Here is a 12,097-nt window from a genome sequence, read left to right on the forward strand (position 1 = left end):
CTGATTATGATGGCATTCTGCCAGTTGAGAGTTGGTTTAAGTTGGTTTGAGGCCATCTTAAAGGTATGAAGCCTTATCTAGACCAAGGTAATCAATCCCAGGGGGAAGGGATTGATTAACTTGTCTGAAGGCCATGTGGCTTCTTTTACAGCCAAAGGTTCCAAAAAGTTCCGTTTTTCCTTTGGGTGGGGGGCCTCAGGTGGAGAGGTTGTGGGTTGTTTCACCTTAATCGGGCAGATCGGGGCAAGTACAGCAGATGCTTCCTTGCAGGGGTCAATAGTCCACCTGCTCACGCCAGTGAGCCCCGCTCCCAGGATTTGAGATATGTCTACGGCCAGGGGTTAGGTTGGGTGTCAGTGCGGCACAGATTGTTAAATTTGAAGCTTAATGAAAATGTTGCAGAACTTTATGTGCCGGAATTCCAACATGTGGTCCCCCCACAGTTTTCTATTGTTTCATTTTAACCAATAGAAAATCATCATGGCTGTACCAGAACTCACGTTAGGCAGTGTTAGTACTGCATTGGGAAGGACAAAAGCAGTCATTTAGCCCACTGTCTGCTGCAGAGGCAACTTACTGCTACAGCCAATGCAGTGGCAGAGTTTTCACATAAGCTGGTCCAGGCACTAATTCAGGGAAACTTCCTAAAACATCAATAATATCCCTTGAATACAGTGATAGCGGCACTCTGGAATACAATTCCCAGAGGCGCCATGTTAGCATCGTTTTGATAGTAAGTTGCAGAACAGAATCATTTACAGTACAGGAGGAGGCCATTTGGCCCATCATATCTATCTATACCAGCTCTGAAAAAGTTAGCCATATTGTCCCATTCCCCAGCCCTCTTTAAACTTTTATTTTTCCACTTCCCTTTTCAAAACCTATTATGGATTCTACTTCCACCACTGATTCTGGTAGGACAGCCATGTTTCAAATCAAAGGGGGCGAAATTGCCCTCGGCCCCGTTTGGGGCGGATAATTCAAATTATCTGTTAAATTCCCGCCCGAATCGATGGGGCGGGAATAGAGGCAAATTACCCTCTTTACTTTTAAGAAATCATCGGGGCAGTTTTGGGGGCGGCAGAGAGGCAGAAGTGAGTCGGGAGCAGGGCAGAAGGCGGGCGGTGATATCAGCGCCGCACTGAGCACTTCAGCGCGACGCTGATGATTTCAACGTGCCGCGTCACACCGACACGTAGCAATGTCACTCCCCTTCACTTAAAGGGGTGGGGTGCTGCGAGGCTTAGCAAGGCCTTCTTGGCGCCCACTGGGCCACTAGGCCAGCAGTCTGGCACCCAAGAGAGGGTGCCGGGCTTCCTGTTGGCGGCCCGGCCGAACCTGTGGCCGCCATTGTCGGACCGACTGCATGGGTCGCACCATCCGCCTGCTTCCGGTCAGAAAGGCCTTACCACCCCGTTACCGTCTCTTAGAGGTAACAAGCCTTAAAGAAGGGGGCAATTTCGGCCCCAAAATGCTTTAATTATTCTAAGGATGTGGACATCATTGGCAAGTCTGGCATTTATTGCCTGATTGCCCTGATTCTGTGCTGTATAGCCTATGTAATTGCCGTGATTGAGTAGCTTGTTTGGCCACTTTAGTGGGCAGTTAAGTGTCAACCACATTGGTGTGGGACTGGAGTCACAAAAAGACCAGACAGCATGTTTCCTCCCCTAAAGAAATTTAATTAACCAGTGCTCTGCATAAATACATTTCTCCTAACATTGCCCTTCATTCTTTGGTAGTGATCTTAAACATATAGGGGCCGAAATTGCTCAAAGAGATGGCCACGTGTTGGTAAGGAATCACCACTCGGTTGGCGCAGAGGGGCCGCCAATTTGTAAATTGCCCTCCTTTATTTTTGAAGCAGTGTACGGGAGCACCCCATCTGTTTTCCCGCCGCGTCGTGCACGCGCCGACCCCCTACCAGCCGGCGCAAACCCCTTTTGGAAATTGCCCCGCGAGAGCGGCGCCGCCTCCTGTCAGTGCCCCCCGACAGTTTTTCTCGGTGGGAACCTTCTTGTGGCTGGGCACGCGTCCACCCTTAAAGGGAAGGGTGCACTGTCACGGCTGCCATTTTATTTTAATTGTCGGTCAACTGCCAGGTCGGCCTGACAATGGTGTTCACGGGCTCGGCTGGGCCACCAACAGGCAGCCCGGCACAACCTCTTGGGTACCGTGCCACTGGCCCAGCCGAAACCCTCCCTGGTGGCCCAGTGTTTTAGTGGCTGACTATAAAGTGGCTGTACTGTTCGCAGCGGCCCTCCCCTTTAACTGAAGGGGAAGGAAGTTGTGACGCGTCAGCAACGCGCTGATGAATCGGAGCGACGGCCACTCCGACCCACCCGCACTTCCGCCCCGCTGATGACACCACTTCCGCTCCGATACAAAGAAAAATTAAAAGAGCTGAATTTCTCCGGATTGTCCGCTCCATGCGTTGGGGTGGGCAGGACCCTTAAAAATAGGTAGGTGCGCCCAGTTTCAGGCAGTGGGCAATTTCAGCCCCTTAGCCTCTAGTTACCGACTCACCAACCAATGGAAATAGTCTTTTATAATTTGAAATTTTGAACTTCTCTGTCACAGCTCCTTTCAAACTTTGTTCTATTAAAGGAGCCCCAATTTCTCTTGTCTCCCCTCATAACTAAATATTCTCAACTCTGGAGATACCTTAGTGACTTCTCCTCTAAAAAAAAATCAACTTTCGAAATAGAGGTGCAAATTGCTGGACAGACTTAAAAATAGTCGCTGCTATCTCAGAAACTTTACAGATACAATTACTTCCACTAATTTAAAGCTGTTTAACAACACACTTTAAAATTCCATTTTGACTGCTCCTTTCTCAGTGAGCGGATATGTGCTGGAAACTGTTGATCTCTGACATCTAACCTCTGCACAGGACTTGGGCAGGTTTTTTGCACATGCAAAGGTCACGTCTTACTTATTCCAGAGCTCTCAACATTGGGGATCTGTTGGGAGTCACATTTATGACCAGCAAGTATGACACAGATTGTAATTCCATTTGAACATACATTTTTCAACCCAATGTCTGAACACACTCCTAATAAAGGACATGTGGTAGATCTGTCAAGTTCACTCGCACATTTTTCCTGCCTATGCTGAACTTAACGGCAACAACAACTTGTATTTATATAGCGCCTTTAACATAGTGAAAACATCCCATGGCGCTTCACAGGAGCGTTATCAGACAAAATTTGATACCAAACCACATAAAGAAGTATTAGGATAGGTGACCAAAAGCTTGGTCAAAGAAGTAAGTTTTAAGGAGAAACTTAAAGGAAGAGAGCAAGGTAGAGAGGCGAAAAAGTTTAGGGAGGGAATTCTAGAGCTTAAGGCCTAAGCAACTTAAAGCACAGCCGTCAATGGTGGAACAATGAAAATTGGGGATGCGCAAGAGGTCAGAATTGGAGGAGCGCAGAGATCTTGGACGGTTATGGGTTGAAGGGTGCTACAGAGATAGGAAGGGGCAAGGTTATGGAGGGATTTGAACACAAGGGTGCGAATTTTTAAATCAAGGCATTGAGTTAAGGAACATGATTTGAGTCCTTCACAAATGCATTATTAAGTGGCAGCACTTTGTGCTTATAAAGAGATGCATAGTTCTTGTGACCTGTATCTAATTGCCATTCATTTAAATTACGTGGCATCGTAGCTCAGTGGTAGCACTCTTGCCTCTGAGTCAGAGTGTTGTGGGTTTATGCTGCACTCCACAGATTTGAGCAAATAATTTAGGTTGACAGGGAGATGTTGTCTTTCATATGTTAAACTGAGGTCTTGTACTCCCTCAGGTGAATGTAAAAAAAAACATGGCACTATTCAAAGAAGAGCAGAGGAGTTCTCCTGGTGTCCTGGCCATCAATTATCCCTCAATCAACATTATTAAAACAAATTAGGTAGGCAATTCTCTCATGGATATTTGTAGGATCTTCCTATGTGCATTGGCTGCCACTTTTCCCTGCATGACAACAGTGGCTACACTTCAAAAAGTACTTTTTAAAATTTGTTCTCAGGATGTGGGTGGCTTGCCTTGAGCAGTTGATGGTGGGCCACTTTCTTAACGGCGATTGCTCTTATCACTGACTGGTTTGCTAGGCAACTTCAAAAGTTATTAAGAGTCAGCCACGCAGTGTGGGAATAAAATGATGTCTAGGTCAGCCCTGAAGGACATTAGCAAATCAGTTGGGTTTTCACAATGATCTGGTAATTGTTTCTGGTAATAGTCTACAAATTACTTAATTAACTGAATTCAATTTCACAACTTGCTATAGTGGGATTTTATACTCATGATCGCTGGGTTGCTATTACAGTACCATAACCAGCAGTTTATCAGACCCCTACTTCATGCTTCTGCAACACATTTGAAAATTTGCAGCATGGCATGTGAAATTCTGGAATTCCCTATCTAACACCTTGTGGTAGCACCATCACCATAAAGTCTACAGTGGTTCATGTAGAAGGCCCACTATCACCTTTTCAGGGCATCTAATGCAGCCTTCCCAGAGTCATCCACATTCCATGAAAAAAATAGAGGCCCGGAATTTGAGGTTGTAGTGATAGCAAAACTGTCAATGTTTGCCGTCATTACTCTGTGAATCTGACAGCAACTGCGAGAGTACGCACATGCACAGTTAAATGTAGAAATCCAGAAGTTACTGTCAGTCATTCCCTACTCCTCCACAGGGCTGCTGTTCAACTCCCGGAAGCCAGCAATCAATTGAAATCACTGAACTGACGAAAACTTTTACATTGGAGTATCACTCTAAAAACCCCTAAAAAAAGTTAAGCCTTGTTGAATGAGGTGTAACTGGGATTTATAATGGCGTACTCAGTCACAATTACTGCTGAACAACCGTTCTTCCCCTGAAAAACTAATTTTATATTTGTGGAATGTCAAACTTTTCCATTATGAGAAAAGTTCCATGATTTTTAATAATTAAAAAAAAAAGTTTTTTAATGATATTTCAGCTTCAATCTTAATCCCATTGTATGTCCCGATCTTTATTTCACTCTCTGCAAAAGGAAACTCAGTGCATTTTACTTACTGGTTTGCTGTCTGTAGGAATTCTTCAACGTGAATGATTGCTTAGCCTGCTTGATGACATCACTGTTTCTGGATGCTGCAGAACCCTAGACTTGGCACCAGATTCTAATTAACGCTGGAAGAGGTGAAACTGATGCCACAGAGATCGCTATATCTTTGTGGGCAACGTTCTTTGAGGTCAGCGGCGAGCACCATCACTTCGCCACTGACCACAAAATCCGGGCCAATATAAAATACGCATTACAAAGGTGGTTCCAGCAGGGAGCAGCAATCAGGAAACTCCCTACAAGTACAGCTCCCCACTGGAAGCGTCAAATTGTGTAATTGCCCCACCTCTCACAAGTGAAGTATACACACCAGAGTGACCCAGGCTTGATTCACAGTACTGTTGAGCTAGACATGTCTCTAAGACTAATGTTGGCGGTTGGAGAGGTGGCTACAATCAGCCACAATATCCTTAAGCTAGAGAGTGGGAAAGAACCTACAGTATCGAGAGACCCATGCTGAAGAGAATGTGTGCTGAGGACATGACTGGGACTGGCTATGATGTCTCTGGTGTGACACCCACTATCTGGGCTCACACATGAAAAATGACAACTTGGTCAAGGTACTGGAGAGGTGGTATTAACTGTGGAATGTATGAGTCAATGACAAGGGGAGCAGAGAGGAGAAAATGGGGGAATGGGACCAGGTGATGGTCTTAAAGGGAATTATTCCCAACAGGATTAAAGCAATCCAGATGGATGGAACAAAAATAGAAAAGGGTAGATAGTGCAAGGCTTCCATATCAGAGATATCCCACAACATCACAGCTCCAATCCTGCACCTGGCTGGGTCCAGTAGCAGCCTCACTGCCTCGCAGTTTCTGCCGTTTGGAAAGATATTTACATGAAGATTGTACGCAGGCACTAAGCTTGTGTATATAGTGTTTCTGATGGCCAGCTGTGGCTTTAAGTTATTCAGATGTTGCATATTTTTTAACGTATAATAAAGAACAGCATTTAAGAAGAGTAGGCTGGTCTTGGGAAGGCTAATAGCTGGAGATATAGAGGGAACTGCCCAACCAGGAACTTGTTAAACCCCTTCTTGGACCAGCTGCCGATACTTACAGGGAGAACAATGTGAATGCACTGGGATTGGGCAGAAATTGTAGTCAGTGCAAGAGTGACTGTGCTCAAACTAGACCTGCAACAAAACATTCAGGAAGGGAGGGTGCAACCTCCTACGATCACAACACCTGTACTGCATTTTACTAGTGTATTAATACATGGAACAACAGCAGCTGAGCCCTTTAGCCGGCATGCTGATCCAGCATATGTGCTAATTCGGATACATATAAAACATCAAAGGGATTGGTGCTCGCCAGCTTTGCTGCTGACAAACTTTGCTAGCTCAGCAAAAATTACCAGAAAAGGATTGTATAACCAGCAGCTCTGAAACAGACCGGACTTCTTACACCAAATCCACCTCTCAACTTAATCAGCGTAGAAGAGGGATTGAGAGAGTAATCAAATTGTTAAAGCATGAAAAGCACATTTTCGCGCACTTTTTCTGCAGTCCTTGCTAAATTAATTTAGCATAACACCAAAAGACTGAGTTAGTAGGAAGTAGGATATAGTAGACTGTTCGGAGTGATTCCAAAACAGTAATCAAATGAGATCAAATGACTGGAGTGAAGAGAAGTAAATTATGACCCTTGCCTAAAGCACTCCATTTGATTACTACCTTATAATCACTCCCGAAATATGTTAGCCAGAGATACTAGGGCTGATTTTAGCTTTCAATAGTGATGGAAAATGGGCAGAAGAAAACTGGCTGCCCGTTGTGCACCATCCCTTTCATTTTCTCACTGATCCACTAACACCCATCTTTTGCCACCACGAAAGGTTAAAATCGGCCTGCTAATATTATTCGGTAGTTTGATTTGGTTCAGATCTGTTTTATGCCTGAAGTGGCTGTCGGTGTATAACCTGATTGCCAATGTGTTCCATATATGTATATATGTGTATATTGAATCCATTACCCAGGGGGATTCAAGGCCAAGTCTTCACAGTTGCACTTGTAATCAAACAAAAATGATGGCACCCATAGAAAAAGTTATTAGGAGGTATGATTTAAGCTTGGTCAAAGAGATGGATTTTAAGGAAGGTCTTAAAAGTAAGAGAGGGAGGACGAGAGAGGGAGAAGATTAGCGAGCGAATGTTTAAGGGACGGCCGCCAATGGTGGGGCAAAGGGAGTGGGGGATGCACAATAAACCAGAGTTGGAGGAAGATAAAGTTGTCGCAGGGCTGCAGGGTTGGAGGTGCTTACAGAGATAGTGAGCAGCAAAGCCATGAAGGGATTTGAACATGAGGATTGGGAATTTTAAATTTGATGTAATGGGGGACTCGAAGCCAATATAGATCAAAGAGCACTGTTGGATGGATGGGACTTGGTGTGAAATAGGATATGGGCAGCAAAGTTTTGGATACGCTGAAGTTTATGGAGGGTGGAAAATGTGAGGCCAGACAGGAGAGCATTGGAATAGTCAAGTCTGGAGGTGACAAAGGCATGGACGAGCATTTCAGCAGAAGATGGATTGAGACAGGGTCAGAGGCATGTGATGTTATAGAGCTGGAAACAGACAGTCTTTTTGATGGAAATGATAAAGGATCAGAAGCTCAACCCAAGATCAAAAAGGACACCTAGGTTGTGAAGGTCTGGTTCAACCAGAGACAATGACCGGGGAGGAAGATGGAATCTGTGGCAAGAATATGGAGTTTCTGTTGAGGGGTGAACACTATGGTTTCAGCCTACCCAATATTTAACTGGAGGAAATTAAGTCACATCAGTACTTGGAGAAGCAGTCTGACAACAGCAGAAGCGGATGGAGAGAACAAGAGAAATAGGTAGAGCTTGGTGTCGTCAGTGTACATGTGGAACCTGACCCTATGTTTTCGGATGATGTGACTTTGATTAGGGCCATTTTAGTGCTGTGGCAGGCAGATACATGATTGGAAAGATTCAAACAAATGGAAGGTGACAACACATTCAAGACTTTATAGAGAAAAGGAAGTTTGGAGAAGGGCAGTGGTTTGCAATGACAAAAGAGTTTAGGTTTTTGAGGAGGGAATAATGATGGCAGTTTTGAAAGGGAAAGGGACATTACTTGAGGAGACGGAATCATTTACAATGTCAGCTAGCATTGGGAGCCAAGAGGGGACGTTGGGTGGTCAGCAGTTTACTGAGAATGGGGTCAAGTGGCCAGGAGATGGGACACATCGACAAGTTGAGCTTGGATAGGACAGATGGGGAGATGGGAAAGAAGCTAGAGAAAGTTGCAGGGGTGGCAGCAGAGGCAGCTGCTCAATCTTAATAACCATTTTCTTCATTTGTGAAACACACTAACTAAAATGTTTATATGTGGCATCAGTGCAGCAAAGATGAGGGGGGTAAATATTAATCCCCCAAAAATGGTGGGTTGCAGTAGGAGGTTAAAGTGTTAAAAAACTGAATCCTGATCACAACCCACCTCCAAGCAACCTGGAGACACGCTCCCGAGGCCTCCGATTTCGTCCCTCCCACCCCCACGAGGCCTACGATTCACCCCCCCCCCCAAAAGCCTCCGTTAAATTCAGCAGGGCCTGCGGGAAGCCCGTTCTCCCGACCGTTTCCTAGCCCCCCTGCTCCCAATCCACCTCCGGATTAAAATTACTGCCAATGTGTGAATATTCTCCCGCTAGGTAACACAGACTGCTCCTTAAATGTTGGCTTGGCTTGGTGGTATCACCTTGCCTATGCCATAACAAGGCCCCAGAGAGGCCTGGTACAAGAATAAACCTCCTAAAGCTTCACTCCACTCCTGTGACTTAGAATAAGTATGCCACTAATATCCTTCCCACTACTGTGACTGAAGACAGTCACACCATTAATCCCAACTCTACTACTTGTGACCAACAACATGCACAGCACAAGTCTTTATTCGACTACTGTAACCAAGGACAGGCACACAAACAAGCACAACTGGAATCATAGAATGACACAGCACAAAATGAATCAATTTGGCACATTGTGCCTGTGCCGGCTCTTTGGTAGAGCTATCCAATTAATCCCACTCACCTGCTCTTTCCCCATAGCCTTGTAATTTTTTTCCCTTTAAGTATTTATCCAATTCCCTTTTGAAACTAACTATTGTATCTGCTTTCAGACAGTGCAGTCCAGATCACAACAGCTCACTGAGTAAAAACTGTTCCTTCATGTTGCCTCGGGTTCTTTTTGCCAATCACCTTAAATCTGTGTCCTCTGGTTATTGACCCTTCTGCCACTACAAACAGTTTCTCTTTCAAAGACGTTCATGATTTTGAACATTTCTATCAAATCTCCTCTTAACCTCTGCTCTAAGGAGAACAACCCCAGCTTCTTCAGTCTCTCCACATAACTGACATTGTGAATTCCTGCTACCATTCTAGTAAATCTCCTCTGTACCCTCTCTAAGGCCTTGACATCCTTCCTAAAGTGCGATGCCCAGAATGAACACAATACTCCAACTGAGGCCCAACCAGTGTTTTATAAAGGTTTAACATAATTTCCTTGCTTTTGAACTCTCGGCCTGGATTTTCAGCTTTGATGATTTTGGGGCGGTAATGTTTACGCCCTGGAACAGTTTGCGCCTCAGTAAGTAAAATTGGGCAGCTGGGCTCTGAATCAGGGGGCGCAGCGCTAAGGGAGGCGTTGCACAACTCTCTTGGGCGCTTGCATGGGAAACTCCCAAGCTAACGAGCCAGGCTGGGATCGCTCCATCTGAGCCGGGCCGGGCCGAGCCGGGAACGCACCAGACGTCTGGGGAGAAAAAAAGACAAAAAAAAAACCCCACAGAAACATTCCCAAAACATTGCCCATGCCACCACAATATAAATCACCAAAAAAATTTAAAGAAAAAGCAATCACACTTACCAAAGGAGTCCATTACTTACCTCTCTGCCGTCGATATCGTTGGACCACCTGATTTCCCAGGCGTTCACTGCAGGGAGTGTACAGGTCAGGCTGGAGACAAAACTCGCGCCGGTCTCGCAACCAGGGTCGTTGCACACCGGCGCAGCTCTTCCAGGTGGTGCTGCTTCACACCGCCGCAAAACCAGACCCGAGGATCCCTGCGTGGCACTGGAGGCTGATCGCACGTCCAGAAGACCTTACCGCCGCCATTGCCGCCGCTCCGGGGTGAAAAATGGAGCACAGAAGACCCGAAAATCCACCCCAATGCCTCTATTAATAAAGCTATTTCATAAGGGGCCAATCTGCAATGTCTCGCTCTCACCATGCAACAGCACCTCCTGTAGCTCTATTTCTGACCTGTGCTCCCTGTTAGTATGACGTCAGCTGGGGTGGGGGTTATGGGATTGTGGAATCACCCTTGTAAAATGCTTCTCAACGTCCTTATTTATGTTGAGCAATTGTAGTAAAAGTTTGCTTTAAAGTCTGTAAATAGGTAGCTAAGAGACATTTAAGCATCTGGAGTCAGTTCAGCATTAGTTTTCATACCATATATGCGGTTTGGAAATCCTGCAAATATTTTTCATATTTCCACATATCTGTGGTTAAAGTTATTCTGCTGTGGGGACCAGTCTCCTTTTTACTATTCCCTCAGTCCCCACAAATCGTTTGCATTCCCACCCAACCCCTCTCCCCCCCCCCACCCCCAGATTGCTGCCAGTTATAACAGATGTAACATTCTCAGTCCCCTGCAGCTCAGCTGATTCTTTTTTAAAAGGGCAACTGAACTCATGAAGTCAAATATTTAGCAACCCTCCCTCTACCTGGGAAGGGAAAGGTGTTAGAGGAACCAGACATCATTTTAATCATGGTGATAATGCCTGTGCAAGTGATGAAATAACAAGATATCAAGCTTGATGTCAATTCACTGCAGTATGCAAACAAATGCAAAAGGTGCCTTGCCAAATATTTTTTCCACAAGGACCCTATTAACATAGTGTCTCAACATAAACAAGCAACAGAGGACTTGCTGAAAGTCACTGAGCGCTCCTATATAGAAATACAATCTGTATTTATTACCTTAATTGCATGAAGCGGACCATAAATTTAGTGCTACTGTTGTAAAGCTTAGGATCAACCACTGTTGATATTAATAGGCCAAGGGAGAGAAATTGGGGTCATTTGCACCTTCCTTTAGAAGTCCCAATCATTTTCAGCCTCAGTGCTAATTTAATTCACTCCTGTCGAGTTTTGTTTCTTTTTTGTCTTGTTGACATACCTCTAGTCCAAATAACACTTGCATTGTGAAGTAACGCTTGCATTGTGAAGTAACGCTTGCATTGTGAAGTAATACTCACTGTTGCATCTTCAGGAAGTCCACCTGCCACCTCCACTATCCTAGCGTCTGACGCTACCATTCCTTTTGCCCTGGTAACAAACTGGATAACTGAGGCGCTGTCCTGCAGAGCACAAAGAGAAATGCTAAGAATGTGATAATCATGACAACTTCTTCCCTCATGGTTGGTGTGCATATTAGCACCAAACTGTATTCCAGACACTGTATAAGCCCAGGCAAGTGGCAAATCATGGCCATAGGCTCCATAACATGCTTATTACTGGTGGATAAGGTCACTGGTCCCGTTCAAATGTGTTGGCCTGCTATTAATCAGAAAAGTGTAGTACCTTCAGGGTGGCACCATTAGTTAGCACTCTATCCTTGGGCTTCAGGGCCTCACTCTGAATCCAGCCCAGCCAGATAGGATGAAAGTTTTCATAAAAGTCTGAAGTGATATGGATTTGGAAGCAAGTGTGTCAGTGGAAGCATATTTTTACCCTAAATCAGTACATCATTTTGCACAACTTGGCACAAACTTAGAGTCTGACTCAAAGAGGCCATAAGAACAAGTGGTGTAGGAAATAGAAATGTTGCAGTGGTACATCTGTGATTTATGTCTGAGGGTCGGGTTAAGGTTCATTGTTGGAGCAGAACAGAGGGAACTTTACTCAGCACAAATCCAATGTTGTAATGAGGAGAGCTCGATAATGGCAGTGACTGCCGAAGTGGAAAGATG

At 45.1% G+C, this 12,097-nt stretch overlaps 1 protein-coding gene across 2 annotated transcripts in view; it reads right to left on the reverse strand.

Moving 5' to 3' along the window:
• itga9 (integrin, alpha 9) overlaps positions 1-12,097 on the reverse strand; it is a 499,978-nt gene that overhangs the window by 22,887 nt on the left and 464,994 nt on the right. For both annotated transcript variants that reach the window (XM_070889429.1, XM_070889419.1), the window contains one exon: positions 11,384-11,485. In XM_070889429.1, coding sequence (XP_070745530.1) covers positions 11,384-11,485 — 102 coding nt within the window. The remainder of the gene's footprint in view (positions 1-11,383; positions 11,486-12,097) is intronic.

Source organism: Pristiophorus japonicus, chromosome 1 (assembly GCF_044704955.1).
Source record: "Pristiophorus japonicus isolate sPriJap1 chromosome 1, sPriJap1.hap1, whole genome shotgun sequence".
Lineage (NCBI taxonomy): Eukaryota > Metazoa > Chordata > Chondrichthyes > Pristiophoridae > Pristiophorus > Pristiophorus japonicus.